Here is a 24,731-nt window from a genome sequence, read left to right on the forward strand (position 1 = left end):
ACGTTAGTGTATTTTAGATAATTGCTGTTATTAATTAAGTTTCAAGGGTTCCTCCAATCTAAGCTCACCTAAGAAAAATGATCCACAGATGCTGCGTCAAAGAAATAAATAAAAAATTGATATTCCCAAGGTACCGCTACTTCAAGCACTCCAATCGACAAGTAATATTGATCTGCAGGAATCAAAGTAATCGGGATAGTAGGAAACCCCTTCCAAATGATGCACATTACGCTTAAATCGATCTTGTCATGAATGTCAGAGAACCCAAGAGACCTATAATAAGGTGTCAAGCCCTGAGGGCTTGTTATCGTTGCCTATCTCTATACTCCATATGGAATTCTATCGATTGATATATCGATCTGTCAGTTACCCCTTCAGGCTACCTTTACAACTAGTTCCTCCATTCCTATCAGACCGAGAAAAGTACTAATTGTAACAAGAATCGACAGAAAGGTACCACACACTTCCTTTCCATCCCAAATTCTTACTATCTACCCCAATAAACCCAAATGTCGAAGTGTACCAAGAGAGCCAACTTTCGAATTCCCAATACCGATTAAATATCGATAGGTATCGCATCCCCCAGCATATTCCAAGGATTGATAGGAATGCTATACTACCGCCCAACAACCGTTCTACCGACATAACGTTACCTCCCCCCCCAGTGGCCGTACAATTTTAACGAGGAATCGAGATTACGGGGTTAAAACGGATGCTCTCGAAAGTGGTTGGCCAGGATTTAATCACTGGCCAACGTTGATCCCAGAGAATGTAGGGATCTGTAGAAAACCGATACGCCGCTAAACTAAAGTCGAGTTCGGGGATCGAGCTGGCGGAACGGGGAGCCTGAACGAGCAAACAGAGTACGTAAACACATCAACAGCAGCGGGCTTAATAAGCAGCCCACGGTATTATAGATGATCTCTTTATTGACCGCCATAAATCACAGTTAAGAACGGGCATTATTACCGCCGAGTACATTATCCAGTATGTCAGGAACCAGTGATAGAGTGGAGGCGCAGCTTCGCCAAAGACACCAACTGCGGGGACGCTGCCACTGTGGGTAACGTGGGGCAGAAATAAATACTGAAGAGGGAAGGTGAAGAGAGGAAGACTGACGAGGGAAGTTCAACCTGTCCCCCCACGTGCTATTCTGAATGTAGCTCGGGAGCAAATGTGACCGAGACTGGGTCCAGACTTTGTTGACTTTAGGAATCGTGCTTTACTAGAAATTATGCTAAAGTCGAGTGCATCCCTTGCGAATGGATGGTGGGTTTCTCGACGAAAATAGCTAGGTATACGAGGATTTTCAATTAAGCCAAGACAAATATTCCCTGCTGGGGCTGAGGCACATCGACATCCATTATGGATTGTCCGAGAAACTGTCTGGTGGGTAGGATCACTGTGTTCTATTAAAATGCGCATTCTATTCCGAAGAAAAGAGAAGAAGGTGCACCCCAATGGTCCAGGGGACGGGCGGTCCTTTCAAACACAGGGAATTCTAAGGGGAAACGAAGTCTAGGGCGTCCTAATCCTGGTCAGGCATTAGGATTTGGAAATTTATCATAATTAGTTTCTCCAGTCGCGACTGCGGAGAGATAAATCAAGGGTTTGGATGTGGTTGGCTTTAGGAATTCGTTGGGTGATTTCTCTTTCCCTTTTTGGAAATATGGTGGTCATAATTCGAGTAGATATCCTGTCAAGACAAAAACTGACATAGGAAACTAAAAGATAAAAATAAAATACAAAGTACAAAACTATTGTGAACTACTTCCAAATACCCAAACCAAAAGCAAAAATTATCACGCTCCGAAATCCTCATAGATTCAGCAAACCCAACGAACTGGAGGCACTCTATTCCCTCTCCATTCTGTGCAGTCACGATAGAATAAATTTGTGGACCCTGTCGATTCTCATATTTCCAGAAAAAGAAGGGGAAATAAGATGAACTGAACCGCCATAGATCGCGCGAAGATTCGTCACAGGTTCATCAACCGAGTGTGGAGGTTGGAACGGCTATCGGGGGGCAATCGGGGGGCTATCGGGGGGCTATCGACAGGCAACAGGAATCCAGATAGTCATGGCACGATGCATACGTGCAGTCGGTCGTTGAAGATGGTCGGTTCTGGTCCGAGGTTGCGGTGTCCAAGGGTGTCCTTGAAGCGGGCGGGGTCGTCACTCGAGGGCCCCGCAGGTAAACGACCATCAGAATCCATGTGTGCTGGCGTCCGAGGCCTTATAGCGTATCTTACACTCGTACTACTTAACTTTCTGCATCTGTGTACGTAACGTTGTTCTGCCTCCTTCCTTCTTTCTCTCCTCGCCCCTGCCTCCCGTCCCATTCGCCTCCCAGAGCTGAGCACTGCCGGATAAAAGAGGCTACTGGCTTCTTCTCTTGCCATACAAGTGTTATGAAATGGCAATCCCACCTTCCCCCTCGCGTCGCCGATTTATGGGTTTAATTACCGCGTCATTATGCGTGTCGACGGTTATTCAGGATCCCAGCCCCGTACAAAGGAGCCAGAGGAACGTCCGAGACCCTCGAAACTTCGCCTCGTTAACGCCTTCGATCGTACAGCTTCGAACGTCGCGCGAAGAGGAGCTCATCTGCCTGGAGGACCGAAGGTCGCTCCAATCGCGGGATATCTCGTTCGAGCCATAAATTTCACCTCTGTTCGGCCGTCACTTAATATCTTCAGCGGGCGAAAGCGTCGAGTAAAAACGCGTCGTTATGATAAATGCGACCAGCGATATGACGAGAGCCTCCGTTCTATCTCGAGGAAGCTGTTCGAGAAAGGGCATGTTGCACGCGAGTCGTCCTTGAGGGCATATAACTCAGGGGAGGACGGGGGACGCGATGCTCGGTCAGTAATGAGCCAAATCCATTACGGCACACTCGGCAGGCAACAACGCAACGCAGCAACGCCCGTGAGACAGGGTTAACTCTGAGGATTCCCCCTCTCGCGCCCTGAGAAGGTCTACGTCTATGCTGCGCACGTATCGCGCGCGGTAACAACCACCTAACCAATGGCACCAGTTCACTACCAATTCCAATTATAGATCGCAAGTATATTCCAGACCTGGACCAACTGATATCCCCCCTCCTCCCCCTTTCCTTGGATACATCTCGATGCTACTCTCTCCACCCATCGCTGGTTCTACCCTGGTCTGCAGCTTCCTGAACGCGAAACCAATTATGCACGCGCGGGATCGCGCCAGCAAATTGAAAAGTTCCAGCCTGGCGAGGAGAGGACCCAGGCTGTGATCTCGAGCCGCGGAGAGGCTTGCTAACGAGACAGAGAGACACGGTGTCGATGCTGAGTCGAGCAGGATTTCTGGACTGGATGGAATCGTTTCGCTGGAGAAATCTTGCTGAATTGATTGAGCATGGGGAGGTGGAGGCTGATCGAAGAGATCGAAGAGGGATTTTGAGATTCGCTTAAAATGAGAATGAGATCTCTTCGTGACGAGGATGAGCGAGCAATGGAGTGGCAATTGTGATGGTAGAATGGAAAACAGGACGAGCTTTGCTGACTTTGATAAGACGAGGCACGTTAGAAAGTCGAAACTTAAACGAAATGCGTAGGGAAGTTAATGATCGAAGAATTAATTAATAGCGATTCCATTTTCGAAATTAATTACCTCTTACGTCTTCGTATAGTTAATTCTAGGCTTACCCGGTGACAAGAGACCGCAAAAACTGAGAATCGTTTAAAATGGCTATTTATGCCTGGTAGTAAACAGATAATTAATATACCCGATATCTAATCTGGACAGTATAGTTTATAGTTTATATATTCGATACTTCAGCATTTAATTATCCATAACAAATTGCTGGATGAATATCAATATTGTATAAGCTGTTTTTAAAGCGAATTTTAGGACATGCTTGTAATTTCACAAGAAATATATTTGGTAATAAATATTCCATTGCGCCAATTAGGAGAACCTTTTGAATTAATTTGCCCAAGAACGCGTGGTGTTTGCACGTGAACCGAGATACAACATCATGCAACGATTAATGATATGTAGACGAATAAATTAAACAAGATACAATTCAAAATTAACATGCATGCTGGAGAACAATTTGAATAAAGTTCTAAATTATAATTAACAAATACTACTTTCATTATACGATTCCCTATTATTCCACTGCCTGTATACTCTTTTCATAGCCTTCTTCAGAATGAATTTACAACTACGGTCTAATTTACCGTAACAAGAGCTGAATAATTCTCAAAACAGCATAATACTGTAATATAATTTTTATCTAATTTATGGATAACGAGGCAATATTATATGTAGCAGATTACAAATATTCTAAGAATTCCCATAACTAATAAAGTCACGACTAAACTTAAAGAAATCGTCAATTAATTAAAACTAGTTTAACAAGCAACACCTAATCGACAGGAAACGGTACCATCCACATCATCCTCAACCACTCAAGTGATTGCCACGATGACAAACAGGTCGACAGCAAGGCGTCCACAAGGTCGTTACGATCAGGACACCAGGTATATTGTGTAGGGGAGGATGGCACGTAGGAAAAGGCGTGCTGGTTGGATGAAGACGGGGTGGGACGGTGGTCAGTGGCGCCACGCAATTGTCAATTAACATTTTTACTGGCGCGCAAGAAAACACGAAGTTACGTGCTGGCGTATGTGGCCACTAGTGCTCAGTCCACGAGCGAGCAACGAGCCCTCGAGAGAGACTCAGAAGCCACAAGAATAAAGAGGGTAAAGGGACCAGGCTAGAGGCCCAAGAAAGATGGGCAAGGTGAAGCGGAGGCAGAGGCAAAAAAGGGGAAAAGAATCGAGAGGATACATTTCATTATGATTATGTGCGCAATGGATTACTAATCGCCAGGCGTCAAAGTTCTTCAGCCAGTCTTTGGGGCTCGTTTTTCACACGTGAAAAAAGAGAAAACTTTTCAGTAACAAATGTTCTGGGATGGTCCAGTCTATTAGTATCTACTATTAGCATATATCGTGCCCATTTTTCCACCCAAGGTTTTTTCCCCCAAGAAACTCGACCCTTCAGCTACCCTCCACCATCCGGTGCAGGAATTCTGCAGGTCGATGCGCGCTGCTGGAAATGGGGTGATATTTCCAGATTACTCGCTCTTTATTGCATTCCACGACGCTCTTATGGCGCTCGTAATATCACGTTTCGAGAGGCTGTGATAGCTTCGAATATTACATTTAATAAGCAAGTATCGGCTTCGCTCTCCATTACGCAGACCGCGATGAAATTTTCTTGCGGTCGTTTTTCGCGATGACCCTGCTAACGGTACGATAGTACCAGCGTTTTCCACCGAGAACAGTTAAAATGTTTTCGGTTTAGCGACAGAAATGACGTGGGCTGGGATTTTTACGATTCTTATTGAGGAAGTGCGATAGCAATTTACAACTAATTAATTCAAGACGTGGTTCTGAGCGACTAACGATTTAGATGGAAATTGAAATGGAGAAAAGATTAAATCGAATACGAAGCAATTGATATCTGAAGATTTAGTTAGTTAATACCTATTAAACTAACTCAAGAATGGAATAAAATATTAAAAATCCATTCTACTGAAAACATCAGTCCTACTGCTATTGATGAATAAACACGACAAAGTTCATAAACCAGTAATGGAACACCGATCGGCAGGACTCGAGTGTTAGAACCAGAATAAAGACAGGTAGCGCAGTTCCCGCGTGAAAAGCAACAAACGAGTCTTTGCTACTTTGTTACATGATATCTTCAAGAAAAGGACGAAGCAGAACAGACGTTTTACGAGATGCAAATGTCGGGCAGTCGGACAGCCAGTCAACCGCACTATCAGTAACCCTTTTCGTTTTCAATTCCCTCCAGCACACGAGAAACGCATGAAAGAGCCTTGAAACCGCAACTGAAAGTTACGAGAAGCCTCGGTGAGACAGCTGCCGATCCGCAATGGAGCGTAAATATCACAAACTGCTTGTCGTGACAGACTCTTTGGTCCTTGAGCCGTGACAATATCGATAACTGGACGAAGATCGGTGATCTCAACGCTGTAAATCTGCGCAGACGAGATCAATTTCCGGAGACGGCCGCTGGAGCCCTTTTACTCCAAAGAAGAAGAATGGAAAAAAGGGAAACTTTATGAAGACTTAAAAAATGAAAATTTAAGAAAATTTAAGTAATGGAACGCAACTTCAGACAACCCTTTCCCAGTGATTGTAATTATGCAACCACTGATTGGTTCGTACTCATTACTGAGGGATATTTCTGGAGCAGTTCACCTTGTCTAAGAATGACCTTTCGCCTTATAAGAAAAGCACGCTGAAGGGTTGGATATGGAAGAAAATTGATGAAGATGTAACGAGTGAACCTTTTGCAAGAGTGATTAATTATAGAACTATTTTTAGAAAATAGGGGAACACTTCTATTTAAAGCGGGCTGAGTAATTAGTTACGATGCAAGATGAAAATTGCATTTTCACTTTCAGTGCTCAAATATGGCACACTTAACAACGCTGTCGTAACTTTCCTCGACTAACATCGACAGGATCTAAATCCCTACGGTACAATTAATAATGGACCAAGACACGCCTGTGCAGCAACCAAAGTTAGATGCACTAAGCCCTCTGAGATAGAAACTCCCTGTCATAGCTCCACTGGGACCCATTAGAACTTTGCCTGCATAGTAAATGATCAGACGCGATAATAGTGTTACCTAACGAGAATCTATGACGTAGAATTTTCTTAAAGAATGTAAAGACCATTATTATGTAATTATACTCTCTCCCACATATATTACAATAATAAAATAATTTTGCATTCTTAAAGAAATACTGAGATTTAGAAATTAACAATGTGTAAGCTGTGGAAGACGCAGGTGTCTCACGGAAACGTGCTAACTAAACAGTGGATAATTACCTCTCTACAGACATTTGCTCGAGACAACATAACAGTAACCAACGATTCATTGGTCTCTATGTAAACATGTAAAAATGCAACTGAGAAGTTACACATCGTTTTCTTGGGTTATATTAGCTCATTAAGTGTATACTTAAACAAACGCGAAGCAGAGATGTTCTTTACGTTTCAAGAATTCTTATTCAAGAGTTTGCCACGCGGATGGCACGTGTGAGACTAATCTTATTTTACAAAAGTAATTGCAAATTACTTTAAAATTAAGTAAAATATGTTTTGAAATCACTCACCCTATCTTATTGATCAGTTTTCCATGCACATGTAGATAAGACGTGACAAATCGCTTATTCACCTTAAACAAAAAACATCAATTATATTAAAATCACGAAGCAGTAATAAAGTATAATAAACTACAAAAAAGAAGCTACAAATAAGCTGCTCACCTCGACGCTACTTAATTGCGCCAGTTCTTCTAAATCGCTATGAGATAATCTCGCTTCATTGGCAGTGGCTGCGGTAGTTGTACGACGAACACGTCTTCCACCAGGATGAATCCAAATTTCTCGCCTCAATCTTCCCCCAATACTATTGGCTCCTTCTTTTTCTTTCATCCTGGCCCGCTCCTTCCATTCTCTCTCCTCTTTCCGTTTCCGTTCCGTTGATTCATACTGTTAGAATTCAAAATAATCTAAATTTCTGTATAATTCTGGCATACATCTATCGAAGGCAGTATAGTGCATAGCGTAAATGAGAGTTCGATTTATTACTTTCTTAAAATCTCTCAAATACTCAAGAAAAATAGAAACCTTGAGTATTTGAGTCGAGAAAAGTTCATAAAATGTTTTTGTATCTTTCAAATGGAACTATAAAAAAAATATGCATGCTGACACTGTGTGTGAAATAGTGCTGATATCTAAGACAGAGTGCTCTGATTTATCGAAAATGATGTAGCAATATATAATGAAGTATATTTCGACTGTATTTCAACTACATATTTCTATTTCTTTTTATGAACACTAATGAAAGTGTGACATATTACTATTTGCTTCACTAATCACTAATTGCTGTATCTATCTTATTTAAGCATAAAATGATTTCTCTTCGAAGGATTGTAGTTGTGCAAAATATATAAATTTAATATATTCAACTAATAGTTATAAGCGTGCGAGAAGGCTTATGATGCTTAATAAAATTTATGAAAAAAATTAAATGCACGCAAAAGAGAATTAGATAGCTCAGAGATACTAATTCAAGCTTTAGTTAAGGTAACGACTGATATCTAAAGGAGTCACACCAAGTATCGAAATTTACTTACATAATGTAGATACTGGCGGCAAAACAAAATTAAAATATTATTAACGTTAGTATCAATACAAACATATTATAAAAATGTCGTATTCTTTATCATACCTTTTTCCTGTTTTCTTCGAAAAGAGCTATTAAACTTTCCCTTGCAGAATGGCAAGGATTAGATGCCATGAGAGATCGCATATAGTAATACACTGCATCCAACTTTCGTCTCTGAAAACAGATTTACTTTTACTTTTTTCTGTCCATTTTTCTCTTCTATAAATAATACGTACAGCATAGTAAGCTAATAATGCAAGCTGATTGTAAGGCTTTCCATTCTTTGGATTGAGTTGTTGTGCTTTTAAATACCACCTGAAAAGACATTAATTTCAACTTAGAAATAAACTGCATCTGGGTAATGTAATAACATTAAACATTCGTTGATACTTACTGCCTAGATTTCCCATAATTGTTCGTTTCATTTGCCTGTTCCCTATATCTTGCCAGATCACCCAAAAATAAATATATTTTTTGCGCACTCACTAAAGCTAAACCCAAAATTCCAAGACCTTTCGGCAATGTTGGCGACGCCAGAAACGTATCCAATTTAAATTCATATTTAGTTTCAAGAACGTTTAATAAACTTTCTAAGTATATGGTACCCTCGTCAATAATTTTCAACATTATTTTCTTGTAATGCTCCCGCCCTTCAGAACTTTCTTTAGGCATGCCCTTTCGGAGCATTTCAATTATATTATAAAAAAGTATTTTCCAAAAGTGCTGTTCAACATTTTCAGCTTGACAAAATTTGATATCAGTCTCGAGCAAAGTTTTCAAACTTTCTTGCAGAAAATATCTTATGTACAAAACCCTTTCCCAATTCGTCGTGAAGCCGCCAGAGCTCAATATCCATTGCAACTCTAAATCAGCACGTTCTATATCCAAAAGTAAATAAGGATTCTTGGCTGAACGGAAACTGTCGAATAAGAGATCATATTAGCATGCACAGTCTTATATGTAATTTACAAAACTATACGCTATTTTCACGTACCTATCGGAGTAGGGATCGTACCAAGAAGGTCTTGTGTTTCCAAACTGGTCATTTGTCATATATGTTGGTGGTACACCATCTAAATGTGCTCCCTGGAAGCTATGATGCACAGAAGTAATACCTCCGCAAGATTGAAACACTGGCACATTTGAACTTTGAGTCGGCGTTTCACTTTCCCTGAAGAAACGTTAAGTAGTAAGTCGACTTTCGCTGAAGTTAGAATAAAAAAATTAATTGATTTATACCTTTGAACTGCAGCTCTACTACTTGGTGAAGTAACAACAATAGGTTTATTAGGGTTATTGGGATCGAATAATGTTCTTTGTTGCTGCACTCCTGGTTGTCTGGATGAAACTGGGTGACTAGACGGTGATTGGCTAGTGTCAGGTAGAACTAAAACGCCTGGTGGTTGGGCATTACTGTAACTACTGGGTGATGTCGGATGTGTTGACAAATTTGTATTGGTTGACATAGTAGAATGAGAGGGAACATTTGGTGTTTGTCGTCCGTCGTCAGAATCACAAACTGATAATTTCTTCCCCGATCTCCAATTTTCATCCAAATATCGATCAGATGTTCTAAAAATAGAGATGTGTTCAGTCATGGCTGAAAACCCGATTTCAACTTCTGATTTAGTATAATTCCTACCTATGTCGATGAAGGTCATCAAAGTTTCGGCTGCCACCGCGGCAATTTCTGTCTTTGCTAGATTCTCGGCTGCGTTGTATGATATTGCGATGCCTTCTCTGGTCATATCTTCTACTACTATTACTATTCTTTTGATTATTATTATAGCTATCATTTTCTCTATTTTGTTGATTGTTTTGTCGATCGCGACTATTAACTCGTGCTTTATCTCTGCTACTACTCCTTAAATAGTATAAACAGTGAGCCTATCATATTAAACAGAACTATTTGCAAACTCAAAACATGTATTTCACTATAATCTTACCGATCTGCCACATGCTTCCTTTCGCGCTTGTTTTTTTTACGTCGACCACCTGTTGTAGGTTCATTTCCTAGGACGTTAATATTTTCACGTAAACTTAAGACAGAAGAACTGCGGCTCACACGCTCAGCTTCCAGTTTTTCACTCATTTCAACTTCTTCACTCCAATCCTACATATTACAATTTAAACAGATGTTTATAGATATTACAACTGTTTCAAATAAAAATACTTACAAATGGATGATCAGCCGATGTATTTGGTCCAGAGCTAAGAGGTTCATTTTTCGATTCGCTAACGCCGTGTTGGTTCTTTTTCTTTTCTTGTGATATATTATGTTCGGATGCACTGTTACTCGATCGTTGCCTGAATAAAAATTGAATTAAATTAGAGTAAAGTATTTACAAACTCTAGAAACATTTATTTAAAGTAAATAATTACGTCTGAGTACGATGAAAAGTTGAAGGCGGAGACATTCCTCGACGATGACTATCAGGCGATGTTTGACGTTTGTTTGAGCTGGATACTGAAGTAACGGGTGATACTGACGCTGGTGGCGGCATTAATGAACTGTCAGCACGACTTAAACTTTCCATACTAGTGTACATAGTACTATTACTACCGCGACGATCGTAAGACCTGGGTTTTATGAACATTTAATCTTATTTAGAAAGTTTGAATTTCCCTATGAAAATTTTATGAAGTATATTACGTACCTTTGCATGTATTCTTGACTTGGAGTATGAGACCTGGAGCTTGGAGCTGAATACTGATCAGGTGTAACAGACCTGAAAATGTTTGTTGAACTCTCTATCTCTTCTGGTCTAAGTCTACCTCTACCTCTACTTCTTGCTGGTACTGTATTGGACCAGCTTGTTTGTGGAGGTAATGGACCAGATGGAGGTAAATTTTGCATCGTTTGTGAATGCTGCATAGCGGGTGGGTAATTATAATTAGACGATCCCTAGAAGAAAAAAATGTATGTTTAAAAAATATGAATAAATAAAATTTTATTCGTTCCACACGTGAAAAATATTAAATTTACCTGAAATGTGACACTACTACCATTCCATACATCCTCTGAAAGTGAAGATGGTTGTGTAGCAGGTGGAATGAAACCATTATCCATAAGGTATTTTTTTTGTAATCTGGGTGGTAAATGTTCTATTTTGATATTTTTTGGTAAATTGTCTTTTGCACCACCCCATTTGCCTGTAGGTGGTTTGCCTTGAAATTTTTCAGGATGTCCAGCGGGTTCTACACTACGTGTATCTCTAGTGCGATTAAAATCATTAATATGGTTCGTTGTTACAAAAAGAGGTTCTGAACCCTAAATAAATGAATACTTCAAATTAATAAAAAATAAACATTAAATATATATATTTCAGATACTGCATTGCGATAATGTCGAACCTGTCTAACTTCACGAGAATTATCCTTTCGATTTCCGTAGCCTCTGCTAGATGAAGGAGAATCAGATCGCCAGTGCTCCTCATTCTCATTACCATGACGATTTCGACGATTACCCGAATATCTTTTCCCGTGATCATCTCTGCTTTTACTTCTACTATCATTATCTCGCCCACCATGACCACCCGATCGATTACGATGGCTATCGCTTTTGTGGCTACGATTGGAATGAGAATCACGATCTTCACTGTGTTCTCTCTCTTGATCCTGATCCCAACCCCCTTGATTGGGAGATCTAAGGGATAAGGATAATACTATTTTTATACAATGTAGTTTTTTTTATTAGTAATTAGACAAAAACATTTTCACAGAATTCACCTATTTGATATATCCTGTTCTGCCAATGCCTCTTTTACTTTTTTGGGTACATATAATGGTTGTTCTGGCTTCTTAGATTTCTTTCTTGAATCTCCCATATTACTGTTTTGAGAAGAACCTTGTGCTTGCTCAGTGTTTGTAGTAGTTCTATAGTTAATATTCAAGTCATTCAATTTTTCTGTTACATTTTCAATGTGAGATGATGGTGGACTGTTTTGTGTTTGATTGGATCTATTGAATTGTGATTGCTTCAAACGGTGTTGGACGGAGCTAGGTTTAGGTTTTTCCTGTGAAATGTTTTCATTATCTAAATCATCTGTGGGTCTACCCGACTTGCGAAGGGGCCCACTTCCTGGTCTATACAAAGCCTGAGATGCTCTGTTTCCTGCACCACGCATTCCCATTGATTTATCCTTTTCTGACTTGTTATTATCTGAAATGTTTCAATACCTCTTCTTTAAAATCATTTATCAATATTCTAAAACATATAAAATAATAAAATAAAAACGTTAAAACAATAGTGGAATTAAAGCAACAGTTACTTTAATTATGTAACATGTTACAACAATTTACACAATGTTACCTTGAAAGATATACATGAAATCAAACATGAAATTTTTATTACAAATCCACAAGGATTTATTGAAACAATATTTAACAAATAGGTATTAACACATTGCAGAAACCATAACCGAAATCAAAGGACTTTAGAAATATACATTTTTAATAAAGTGTAAGCATCAAACTTGCGTGAATATATTACACTTATAAATTATTAATTAATTTTAATAACAAATTTTTTTTAAAAATGATTAAAAATTTCCTGAAATATCTTTATACATTTTAAAACTTTTTATACATGTAAAAAATTGTACATTACATGCAAAATAACAAATCTCTATCTATATACAGTTACAAGATGTCACAATTAAGCAACTATAACGTTTTATTAGGAACAATAACTCAATAGTGGTTGTTGACACTCTTGACAGTAACTAGTTACTATCAACCTACAAGAATTAGATGCAATAGTTATATAATCTACACATGTTTGAAATAAATTCACATCCTCTAGAGAAGTCTGATAGGAATTATAGACAATGCTAAATTTACTTCTTACTCTGGTAAAATTTCACAACATATCACAGCATAATAATTCCTGTTGTATTTTTAGGTTAGCTTGTTTGGTGAGGTTAGTTCCATGAATACACTCAATAAACTTATAAGGAAACGCACATATTCATTAATTACGCACATACAAAATGTGATTGTGAGAATGCAGATCAAAACCTTTATATTATTCAATAATATCGTTTTACCAAAGTACCTTGTAAAAATCCTCCCCACTTTCTGCGTCCTTTGTCGCGGTTCGCCATATTGAATGTACAATCATATCAAAATTTTTATAAAATCAACGAGTATGAATGTGCTTCTAATCGTACGTTTCGTTCATAATCAAACATATTCAGCAGCCACCTACATAATCAGTTATGATACATTTGCACTAACATACAATTATGATACATTAAATGCAAAACATTTATAAAGCTGCCTTGTTACACTATTTCAAAAACATGTAACTGAAATTTTATAATTTAAATACATCCCTCTTATGGAGAAAGAGAATTTCAACAAATATAATCTTAAAATATTCTTTTATTAAGAAGTCAAAGTATACTGCTACTCTAATAATTACAACATAAATGTATATCTAAACAATTTGAATTTCTGCTGTATCATATAACGATTTACTATATAAAAAAAAAGAAAATAAACAAGGTTATAGCCATTTACTTAAATTTATTTGAAATTAAAATATAGCACGATATTGTGTACCCAATTCGATGAAATCGAATAGTAAGTTAATGCAATATTTATGGCGCTAATGCGAATCTTATGCGCACGATATAATGCACCAAGTTGCAATCTTAGAAAAGAAAAAGTACTGTGCACAAACTTAATATTCAAATCATGTATAAATAGTTTAGAATGCACAATAAAATGTTACGCGTAAAATATTAATAAATTACTTTACCTTCCTTTTACCTCGAACAAGACCATCTGTTTAAAAAAAAATTAGAATCGAATGCCACTGTAGAGAGTAGAGACTATGAACAGCGCCATATTACCATTTAGCCGGACTTCTAGTGTGATACCACGTGAAACAAGGTGTTTTCATTGTGGATATTCAAAAAGAAATTAAAAATGTGGATTCATTATCGATTGTTACAATCAAAATGAAACTAAAAGTCACTTCTGTTGAACGTAAAATGCAGAACTTTCGTTTACAGGGAATAATATCTAAAATCGTATAACCTTAGAATATAACCTGTTTTAAATCCTACAATTTCACCGGTCAAATGTTCACTCCGTTTATTTCTATGAACCGTACATTAACAACCGCTGTAAGATGCAAACGGCGAGTTGTAGTCACAGGAATGGGGCTAGTATGTCCCCTTGGAATTGGTGTACAAAATGCTTGGCAAGCTCTAATTGACTCCAAATCAGGTGTTATTAAACTTACTGAACCAGACTATGAGAAATTACCTTGTAAAGTTGGTAAGATGCTATTGGATATTTTACTTTTCTTTTTTGTTGATAATTCTGCTAATTCTACTCCTTAGTATGACACAAATTAAATTATCATAATGTGATAGGTGCAGTGATACCAAAGGGAGATGGGTCTAATGAGTTAAACCTAAAAAATTATTTTACAAACAGTGAATTACGCACTATGTGTCCTGCCACTGCATATGCTTTAATAGCTACAGAAGAAGCATTAAATGACGCCAAATGGAAACCAACAGAGGAAATTGATAAACAAGATACAGGAGTAGCAGTGGGAATTGGAATGATAGATTTGGTTGATGTATGTACAACATATGAGGCTTTGAAGAAAGGATATAATAAAGTTAGTCCCTACTTTGTACCAAGGATTTTACCAAATATGGCTGCAGGACAAATCAGTATCAAATATGGTTTTCGTGGACCAAACCATTCTGTATCAACAGCATGTGCAACTGGAGCTCATGCCATTGGTATGATAAATTTCATAAAAAATATGAAGTACATGTCTATTACATTAAACAACATACTTGAATTTTTAGGTGATGCATTTCGTTTTATCCGTGGTGGAGAAACAAGTGTAATGGTGTGTGGTGGTGCAGAAGCATGCATCAGTCCTCTTGCTATAGCTGCATTCTGTAGACTTCGAGCATTAAGCACTTGTAGGAATGACTTTCCACATGAAGCATCGCGTCCGTTTGATAAAGACAGGGATGGGTTTGTAATGGGAGAAGGTGCTGCTATTTTAGTGCTGGAAGAATTAAATCATGCACTTGAAAGAAAAGCAAATATATATGCAGAAGTATTAGGATACGGCTTATCTGGTGATGCAGCACATTTAACTGCCCCTAGTGAAGACGGTACTGGTGCTATATTAGCCATGGACAGAGCAGTGAAAGATGCTGGTATAGACACTGGAGAGATTAGTTTTATCAGTGCACATGCAACCTCAACACCCTTAGGAGATGCTATCGAAATAAAAGCTATAGAATCGTTTATGGGACAACATAGTAGAGATGTAACAGTTTCTAGTACAAAAGGAGCTCATGGCCATTTACTGGGAGCAGCTGGGAATTTAGAAGCTATTTTTACTATACTAGCATCAAAAGAAGGTATCATACCGCCAACGTTGAATCTACATGATTTAGATATGGAGACGAATTTAAGTTTCGCCCCGAATGTAAAGAAAAATTGGATCACCACCACCTCAAGACGTGTAGCTTTAAAAAATGCTTTCGGTTTTGGCGGAACAAACGCATGCTTGTGTCTTGCACAGTACAATGAATAAGCCATTATCAAACTAAAACTACAAGGAAAAGAAGCATAATAGTGCGCAACATAATACGAACTAGTCATTCCTAATGATATGCATTAATTAATACATACATCACATTTACAGAAGACGTATATGCATAACATTGTTCATTTAGATTAAAATAAAATATGGTTTATGGTAAACCATATTTGAGACTTGAGCTATGTGATGGCTTTAATGTTTTTAATATTTTTATGTAATATAAAACTCGTGTAACATATGTAAAAACAGAAAAAAAATTTTATATTGTTGTATCAAAAATGTATAGAGAAAATGTAATTTCGAATAATATATTATGGAATGCAATATTTATTTTGTAGTATTTTTTTAATATTTCTTGATCATAATATTACAACATTTATATTCATTTTGCAGAGAAGCAAGTCGAAACTGCTACTTTCAAAAAAATAAAACTCTCTTAAAAGTATGTAGTAATTAATGACATTAATCTTCTATACAATTGCTATTGTTCTATACAACGTGCAGTCGATTCTGATTTGCCACCTTTTTGGCTAATGCGTGCTCATACAAATCATTATGTTGAATTATACAAGCATACAGAACTATGTCTCATATAACTCTGAATACTGTTGCACTACATTCTTACGTGCTCTAACTTAATAATTTATATTTCTTTAGATTCAGTTTTCAGAGTTAGCATTTGACTTTATACTCTAAACTTCATTCATTTATAAATACATTTTCATCTACAAAGTTGTCTTTTATTGTTATGAATTGAGCTGCATAAAAAACAACAAAATTCAAGGCATAATTGTTTCTTGGTACCTCTATTTTATTAGATGCAGTTTTCTGCTTGTGGATAAACCATACCATACCATACGGTGTTCTTATGATGTACATCTCCAACGATATTTTTATTCACACAGGAAGGTTGACCTCCAATGATAACAGTTATCCAAAATACATCTATTGCATTTATGTTTTTCTACTGGCAGTAAATCAATATAAAAAAGAAAGATTGTATCCTATTAAGTAACTGTACCTAGTAGGAATTTTTAATTAGGAATGGTAAAGGGCTTGTGATGACTGCATAAAATAGCGAAACGTTTTCTAAGCGTCTGACGAAGTTCTTGTCGTTTCTCAAGAACTTGGCACATTCGAGATTTAAACTCTAACACCTCCTCCGCTGGAATATAACTCTCTTTTTCCTCATCATCTGATAAATAGGAATCCTAAGAAAAAACACAATATTAAAATAAAAACGAAACTTCAAATAAAAACTAACCTAAACGAAGTGTACACTTACTTCTAACATCTGTGTAAGTGTTAGACCTCCACCTCTTTCTTTTAGCAAAGAGATGCTAGAATTGGAATGAACAAGTTTATCGGATGATCGCACATCGTGACAATCTCTTTCGTGATTGCAACATCCGTCATTGCAAGCTACTTCCGATCCTTCTGGTGTACTAGGAAGAGAAGAACTGCTGATATTGTGTTCCGAAGAATAACCACAATCTTGTGACGATTGTTCACTCGAAGAACGACTCTTTCTTTCCGAGATCGATAACTCTAATCGTTTTTTCATTTCTATCCACATATTATATCTCTTGCTCGGTTTCCCTATCCAAGCATTTACTATTTCCTTAGAGACTGGATCTTTACATTCTTCACAACTATGCCAGTTATCGTTCTCAATTTTTTCAGAAAAATCCTACACATTAAATGGCATATAAATCTTATAACACACGTCAAGGGATATGTAAAGCATGTAATGATACATTGAATTATTACCTTACACGACTCGCAGGTTTCAAATAACTCCTCTTCAGAAAGATTTTTAATGGGCGTATTACTCTCCTTCATTTGATTTGTAACCATTTTTATTTTTGATTCAGAAGAACCTTTTTTAGTTATATTTTTTTGCAAATTCAACGACTCTTTAGGGAATGCTAATTGAGTTTGATTCTGTGATTGTGATATACTAGTTTTTGATTTTTTTATACAATCTGGACATTTACATGTTGGTGGTCCCTTATTTTTGGGGTCTAATACTTGTAACTATGAAAAAAGAAATACATTTGTATATACATTATATTCACATAAAAAATATATGCACATACATGAATATAATCTAATTTATTTACCTTATGTCGATCTATATTTTGTGTAGTGGGCTTTGTGTCTCCACAAACACAAAGCGTTTCATTGTTACCATTTTGCCTTTTGCTTGAACACTGAGAATATAAAACTAAATTAATTATGATCTTTAATATTTAAGAATTTCAATTTATAATCAATAGCGTACATCACATGTATTTTCTTTCTCTTCTGTCTCATATCGTCGTTCTTTCTTCTTCTTGCGTTTTAAGCGTAACTTTTCTCGTCGCTGTTGCTTTGCTATTTCTTCCCTTGTTAACTCCTCATAGAGGAGTTCTAATTGAGAAATTCCTTGCTTAACTTCTACAGCCATCTATGAAAAAAATCATTTTACCATGTATAAACACATTTATTACGTTAATAATACTTTTATAATTTTATAGATCGTACTTGAAAGTTTCTGGACAATGCGTCCACTGCAACAGCAGCTAATACTTTGCACACGGTTTCTTCTTCCCTTAACCGTCGATGAACTCTATGCAAACGTTCGGCGACACATATTCCTAAACATGTAAGTACCTCTTCCTGAGCAATTTCCAACGTTTTCGCGTGCCGTTCCCTGTTATTTAAGATTCCTTTTCGTTTTATTGAATTCTATACTAAATTTATAAATAAAAAGAAACTATACAATTCCATACCTTCCCATGAGTTCTGGTTGAGCACGTCCAATTAGAGTACTAATATAATCTGTGCTAGTAGGTAAATGTACATGCCTATCGCGTATGCAACGCTTGATCCCAGAATACAGGGCAGCAACATAGCCCTTTTCTTTTGTTGGTTCAGGTTCTGTTGTTAACAGGGAGGATGCTAATAACACCTTTGTACGACATTCACCACAGAATCTGTAACAGTATGTATAGTACAAGATGTTTAAATATAACCATGTAATTTAATGAACCTACCTATGTTTACGTAAATATGTATCCAGAGTAGCATCAAGGGTATCAGTTTCTATTAGAGCAAGTTCCTGACGGCATGGAAGTTCCATGCAATCCCATACTTCTCTCCATGCACTTGGAAGAGGTCTCATACGCTGGATTTCTAATGAGTGTAATACACATCTTCTTGATTTTTTGTTCCTAGGTTGTCTTTCAACTAAACTATTTAACCTAGTACTATAACAAAACAAAAATTATTTTAACACTCTTTATGTAACAAATATATAAAATATATTTTATGTTTAATATTAGTACCTATGTCCTTGTAGCATTGTACAAAGTAACTGTGGTGATTCCAACACATCATCCTTTATTGATAATAATCCTTCAGGTGTGATCACTAAGGGATCTAATGCTGGATGTCCTGATTTCATAAGGTCATAGAACAATCTCTCCACACTAAACACATATAATGATTAAATAATGTAAATAATAAATGTTTCCTTCACATATTTGTTATAAAATTATTTTACCTTCTCCTGCAGCCAACACAAGGTACAGCTTGACCTAATATTGCAAGCATGTCTTTGCAAGTAACTTCAAATGATGCTTTAATTTCATCTTTTGTGAGCATGTCAAGCTTTTTAGTGAATTCATCAAGTTGTTTTCCACGAACTAATGGACTATCACAGATTGCTCCCAAACCATTTATATCCATAATCATCTGCAGAATCAAATTCATTCGTATGATCTTGAAAACATAGATGGTTCTAAGCATGCATATAAATTTCAATATTAAATACTAATCTGTACAATTATATATAGTGCAATGTATACATATATTCAAATCCTATATTTATGTCTTTTATGTGTCAGTATGTACCAAACAAAGGTCTCTTAACGAGAATTATCAATAACATTATCATTAAAGCTCTCACACTATTTACCCATTAGTATCTAATCAAAGTGTACTAAAAAAACAATCATTTTGACATTCTTTATTTTCAGAACAAAACAAGTGACTGAAATTCTAACAATGTGATGAACGTAAAAACAATAACAAACAATTTATAAAACCTTCTGGAACGTCGAATATCATCGATCAACCATTATTAAACGGGACATAGGCGTTAAACCTAAGTACACCTAATTAGTTATGCCATAGGCATGCATTCATTGCCACGTTTAGGTTAAGTCAGAAATATCGCAGGATGCCATTACGTAAGTCTTATTCGGCTGTTTACCGTTCGGCAGACAAAAACCATATTTCGTAGGAATGATGAAAGAAAATCATGCTCACCGTGAGATTCTCATCAACAATCAACGGCATTTGTCTTCGCGTCAAATCGACCGGGTCATCGTCCCGCCAAACGTTCACCAACTTCGCCATCGCCACTTAATTTCTCCGTCAACGACGATTAGACACGCAAAAATATCTGTTCTCCAAAACCGTCACGATGCACGGTCACAAATAATCGTGATCCACTGGCACTGCTACACCAGAAAAATAAGTAGACGGTATCATACGTCTGCCATTTGCAACGAGTAGTTTTTCACTTCCGCCCTGCGTGCATTGTCCCGCTTCCCTCTCTACGCGTCATCCTATCCTTATTCTAATTGCACATACCTGTTCTTAATCTCCTTCTTCACGAACACTTCTTTATTCCAAAGTCCCGCAAATGATTCGTCTATCTTCACAAATACAAACTTTGATATGATCATCGATAGTACGATTGAAGCGTAGTATCTTTTTTAAAGGGAACCGATACACGCTCGTTCGCTTATAATAAATTATTGTGGTAGTAGAACCGTCGATTTCAACCAACCTTTTGCCTCGATGAATCAAGGATGAAAGTCAAGGGACACGTGGCCGAATATTCGTGTCAATACGCGTTATTTACAAAGATACTTATCGTTAAAGGTTCAGCAAAGAGCGCATCCGTTAACTGTAGTAAGAATTGGTAAGAATGTACTAAGCTCGAAGTTGGTTGAAATAAGATAATAGTACTCGTAAGGCGGCTACATTCGTGGGTTCGAATCTCTCGATCAATGCAATACCTTTTTTGTAACACTTCTACACTATTATTTATGTCGAAAAATTTTATAATAAAGCACAGTTTTATTATACTATTATTGTTAAAAAAATTATATAACAATATAAGGTGAGATACCTTTTACTTAGAAGTTGATTCACTACTGTTGTCTTCCTTTCTTGAAGTGTATTCACAGCACACTTTACCAAATCTCTGATATTAAATTCCTTCGTAAATAGTATTTATCGAGACAGTTGTTTCTCAGACACAATTCCATTTTCGAATTTACTGGAAAAAAAACCGTTATTATAACTTCTAACTAAAGACTGTTTCAAATGCAGCGACAAAAAGCGTTTTCTGTAGATATGTTTACAAATTTTATTTGTGTGTCCATAAAAATGTATTTGTACGACTCTGATGAAGTACTAAATCATTACTCAGATGGAAATTGTTCGATATATTAAAAGGCATTTATATAGCCCGCCATTCTGATTAGAAACGTTACTCTTCTGCGATGTATCGTAATGTAGTATAGTAAGAAATCTTTTCCTTTTCAGAGTATATGTGACGGTTATATTTGTTTCTTTATTCTTAAAGAAAAGTATGAGTACGTATACTGCATATAGATGCAGCAATTGAAAGTTCTTAGTTAATTTCTTCAATTAATATCTTTTGTTGATACGTTATGTGAAGTACTGTGTAAATGTTTGACAATAAATAGAATTATGTTTTCCAAGTATATTTGGTTATTACCTCTTTTCGCATCTATATGTTTAATATACTCGAACGAGTACCTGAACGAAATAAAATTTCATTTTATGCAGAAAGGATTACACATTATTGATAGTATTTATACTGATCTGACTAAAGAATCGACTCCAATTTCGAAAGATGACAAAGAACAGGTGTTTACAGCAAATGAACTTAAGAAATATACAAACTTGAAAGATGGTTTATATATTTCAATATTAGGACAAGTTTTTGATGTCACGAAAGGTGCAAAACTATATGGGCCTGGTGCTACTTATCATGCTTTCACGGGTAAAACCTATGATAAGATTATATCAGTTACAATGTCTGTATGATATATAAAATATGTACATTCATAGGCCGTGATGCATCATTGGCTTTTATCACAGGAGAATTTGATGATAAAGACTTAACAGATGACATCTCTTCTTTATCTGTGCAACAAGTTAAGACATTAAATGACTGGCTACAATTCTATAATGAAAAGTATATTTATAAAGGTATAAAGAAACCAATTTCATTCCAAGTAATAATTGCATTTAAAAATGGTTAATAAATTGTTTTGTTTCATACAGGAAAATTGAATGGTCGATACTATAATGAAGATGGTACTCCAACAGAAGAATCACATAATGTGCAAACAATGTTAATACATGCCAAAGAAAAGCAAGATGAAGAAAAACATAGAAAAAAGATGTTTCCTCCATGTAATGTAGAATGGAATCCAAACTCTGGAACTGTAGTATGGTGTACAAAAAGAAGGTAATCGTGCTGGACAAAATATTTAATTTTTTTTAAATTATTAATGCTTCATTTTTTTTTAGTGGAGGAATAGAAAGAGACTGGATTGGAGTACCAAGAATGTTATTTGAGTCTCCACATTCTCAACAATATAGGTGTGCCTGTGTTAAGCTTGACAGTAAAGAATATGAAGAGACCAAAGGTGCACTTAGAGAATATGCAGGATGCCCAAAGACATCAATAAAATGTATTGTAAAAACAGATGACATATAGCAGACCAATACATATTGTAATTTGTAATAGTATTAATTCATATTTACATTACTTCATGTAAATATTTAGCTATTATCTTTCATAAAATGAAAATGAAATTTTTTTATATATTTTGATACAGCACTTGTACATACTTCATGATACAAAATATAGTATATTTATAGCAATCATTCACCTTTATTTTTAAAGATTGTAAGATCTTAAATAAATATTTATAATACTTTTTATTCTGTCAGTCTTTTTCAATCCATACAAACCTCAAAAGTAATATAGTTGTTTTTTCTATTTTAGATCAGAATGTTAAATGCTTAATGCTCATGTCTTTATGTCGTGAAAAAGTGTAACAGAAAATGAATTTACAGTATGTAAATATTACATGGTGTGTTCAGAATAATATAAATGCACTAAAAAACTAAGTAAATATGTATGTAAATATGCATAGCCAACTTAAATTTGCAAACCCTATTCGATTTATGATAATACTGTACACAACCGAAAATTTAGTGATATTTTAGTACGAGATTTCCTGTTGATTGGTAAATCTCGTTCTTGATATTTATACATTTATACATTAACGCATCTATAGCATAATGTATTTAATCTCTCATTAATGTATGTTTTGTTGGTAGAATATACTACATAACCCACATTCCTGAATTGCACATTTATTACTGTCATAAGTACTACTTTGTGCAAATTTTAATAATCATAAAAAAGGCTGAAAATAATATCATAAATGAAGTATCAAATTTTAATAGAAAAAGTAAGGAATTTTCTATGAATAAATATCAATATACAGTGTACAAAAACGTCCATAATATTTTATATTGTAATTTCAATATCATTATATCCTTTCACTTGACTTCATTCTCAATTTTTATGGGAGATTCTGCTTTTATACCATTTAATTTCTCAAGTAATATTTGCATAGAAGCACGTCTTTCTTTAAAATTTTTCTTTGTTCCAAATACTCTTTTAACCCTTGCTTTTCTTTTTTTAATCTTAGAATCTGTGGGTTTTGCATTAAACTGTATCATACGTTTGTATCTTTTTACACTCATGAACATAGTGCTCTCACTTATGTCATCTTTTTCTTCATAAATAGTTTCTAAGTTACTTAGCTTCCGTTTTAAATTCTGGTTTAAATAATAGTCTTTAGCATCAGCTTTTTTTTCTCCTAGTATAGTTTTCCTCTTATTATCACCTTCCATCTCTGCACTTGTTCTCTTTCTAGGTCTAAGACTACATCTAACAATAAATATACAAAAATGTGTTATATATCAAAGTTGTTAATTTATCTATGATGTACAATTATAAAGTTTACTGTACCTTCTATTAAGGCATTCATTTGAGTCTACTTCTGGTAGCCTTATCAATACTCTTTCATTTTCTGGCGATGGTAAATTTTTAGTTACCGTGAGCATTGCTAAACTAGCTGTCACAGCAGGTAAACTGCTGTCAGCAACTTCACATTTTAGTTCCCTAAAATAATAGAATTCAAGTTAATAGTTTATTAGTAAAAAACTATGAAGCTATCTACATACATTATAAAACATAATATAAACTTATTGACAGTAAAATTGAATTATTTAAATAACAAATATTTTAGAAGATATCGTAAAAACCTATAAAAACAATAATTTTGAAGTGAAAATTACCCTGTATTAGAATGCGTTTCGTCCATTTAAAAGATTAATATATTAATGTATATTCGTTTATATGTATTCGAAAATACTATTTACTTAGAGTTACTATCGCTGATCTTCATTAAAAGTATTTAATAGACCATCTAAGAGTAGAAAACTATGGTATACATAACATAACCGTATGCTAAAAGTGTTTAATACGGATAATTCTTGCAGTCAATCATCATATCATCAATGCAGAATATCAGAGTATCTAATCCTCTTTGGTTTACTCTGCTATATACTCAAGTAAGTTGAATTTGTATACATGTTCTAAATTAACACTTTCCTTAAAAACAAATATCACGCGACCATTAGTTCCAGGCCTATCTTCAATCTATTAAATTTCAAATGATCTGTGCTTCAACCAACTTCAACGTTAAGGAATAACTGTG

At 35.9% G+C, this 24,731-nt stretch overlaps 5 protein-coding genes across 9 annotated transcripts in view; 2 read left to right on the plus strand and 3 right to left on the minus strand.

Moving 5' to 3' along the window:
• Window positions 1-13,354, minus strand: part of LOC143178466 (telomerase-binding protein EST1A) — a 97,617-nt gene extending 84,263 nt beyond the window's left edge. The window contains exons 1-16 of the mRNA XM_076377167.1: window positions 13,306-13,354; window positions 11,979-12,411; window positions 11,604-11,895; window positions 11,236-11,520; window positions 10,907-11,154; window positions 10,632-10,829; window positions 10,427-10,556; window positions 10,196-10,362; window positions 9,892-10,113; window positions 9,489-9,821; window positions 9,244-9,420; window positions 8,644-9,168; window positions 8,486-8,564; window positions 8,313-8,423; window positions 7,346-7,570; window positions 7,193-7,254 (exon numbers count right to left, since the gene is read on the minus strand). Of these exons, the coding sequence (XP_076233282.1) occupies window positions 7,193-7,254; window positions 7,346-7,570; window positions 8,313-8,423; window positions 8,486-8,564; window positions 8,644-9,168; window positions 9,244-9,420; window positions 9,489-9,821; window positions 9,892-10,113; window positions 10,196-10,362; window positions 10,427-10,556; window positions 10,632-10,829; window positions 10,907-11,154; window positions 11,236-11,520; window positions 11,604-11,895; window positions 11,979-12,411; window positions 13,306-13,354 (3,536 nt within the window). The remainder of the gene's footprint in view (window positions 1-7,192; window positions 7,255-7,345; window positions 7,571-8,312; window positions 8,424-8,485; window positions 8,565-8,643; window positions 9,169-9,243; window positions 9,421-9,488; window positions 9,822-9,891; window positions 10,114-10,195; window positions 10,363-10,426; window positions 10,557-10,631; window positions 10,830-10,906; window positions 11,155-11,235; window positions 11,521-11,603; window positions 11,896-11,978; window positions 12,412-13,305) is intronic.
• An 806-nt stretch (window positions 13,355-14,160) lies between these two features.
• LOC143178468 (3-oxoacyl-[acyl-carrier-protein] synthase, mitochondrial) lies at window positions 14,161-16,089 on the plus strand. Its single transcript, XM_076377170.1, has 3 exons — window positions 14,161-14,537; window positions 14,636-15,016; window positions 15,086-16,089. The coding sequence occupies exons 1-3, from the start codon at window positions 14,339-14,341 to the stop codon at window positions 15,829-15,831; spliced, it is 1,326 nt and encodes a 441-aa protein (XP_076233285.1). The 5' UTR covers window positions 14,161-14,338; the 3' UTR covers window positions 15,832-16,089.
• A 784-nt stretch (window positions 16,090-16,873) lies between these two features.
• On the minus strand, window positions 16,874-22,091 carry LOC143178467 (gametogenetin-binding protein 2-like). Of its 2 annotated transcripts, XM_076377168.1 has the most exons (14): window positions 21,989-22,091; window positions 21,026-21,175; window positions 20,482-20,546; window positions 20,155-20,348; window positions 19,388-19,578; window positions 19,170-19,313; window positions 18,879-19,091; window positions 18,615-18,818; window positions 18,367-18,535; window positions 18,125-18,289; window positions 17,964-18,053; window positions 17,611-17,877; window positions 17,126-17,530; window positions 16,874-17,051 (listed from the first exon to the last, which is right to left on the minus strand). In XM_076377168.1, the coding sequence occupies exons 4-14, from the start codon at window positions 20,242-20,244 to the stop codon at window positions 16,875-16,877; spliced, it is 2,115 nt and encodes a 704-aa protein (XP_076233283.1). In that variant the 5' UTR covers window positions 20,245-20,348; window positions 20,482-20,546; window positions 21,026-21,175; window positions 21,989-22,091; the 3' UTR covers window position 16,874. The 2 variants fall into 2 exon arrangements, with proteins under 2 accessions (XP_076233283.1, XP_076233284.1); XM_076377169.1 differs by lacking the exons at window positions 20,482-20,546; window positions 21,026-21,175; window positions 21,989-22,091 and having other exon boundaries at window positions 20,155-20,423.
• LOC143178469 (neuferricin) lies at window positions 21,478-22,869 on the plus strand. 2 transcript variants are annotated; one of them, XM_076377171.1, is made up of 4 exons: window positions 21,478-21,928; window positions 21,997-22,137; window positions 22,213-22,399; window positions 22,462-22,869. In XM_076377171.1, exons 1-4 carry the CDS (start codon window positions 21,613-21,615, stop codon window positions 22,649-22,651), a joined length of 834 nt encoding a protein of 277 aa, XP_076233286.1. In that variant the 5' UTR covers window positions 21,478-21,612; the 3' UTR covers window positions 22,652-22,869. The 2 variants fall into 2 exon arrangements, with proteins under 2 accessions (XP_076233286.1, XP_076233288.1); XM_076377173.1 differs by having other exon boundaries at window positions 22,027-22,137.
• Window positions 22,870-22,952: 83 nt separating this feature from the next.
• On the minus strand, window positions 22,953-24,648 carry LOC143178470 (uncharacterized). Of its 3 annotated transcripts, none has more exons than XM_076377176.1 (3): window positions 24,394-24,648; window positions 23,981-24,116; window positions 22,953-23,899 (listed from the first exon to the last, which is right to left on the minus strand). In XM_076377176.1, exons 2-3 carry the CDS (start codon window positions 24,073-24,075, stop codon window positions 23,506-23,508), a joined length of 489 nt encoding a protein of 162 aa, XP_076233291.1. In that variant the 5' UTR covers window positions 24,076-24,116; window positions 24,394-24,648; the 3' UTR covers window positions 22,953-23,505. The 3 variants fall into 3 exon arrangements, with proteins under 3 accessions (XP_076233291.1, XP_076233290.1, XP_076233289.1); XM_076377175.1 differs by having other exon boundaries at window positions 23,981-24,133; XM_076377174.1 differs by having other exon boundaries at window positions 23,981-24,133; window positions 24,310-24,648.
• Between the last annotated feature and the right edge of the window lie 83 nt (window positions 24,649-24,731).

The sequence above is a fragment of the Calliopsis andreniformis genome, chromosome 4 (assembly GCF_051401765.1).
Source record: "Calliopsis andreniformis isolate RMS-2024a chromosome 4, iyCalAndr_principal, whole genome shotgun sequence".
Classification (NCBI taxonomy): Eukaryota; Metazoa; Arthropoda; class Insecta; order Hymenoptera; family Andrenidae; genus Calliopsis; species Calliopsis andreniformis.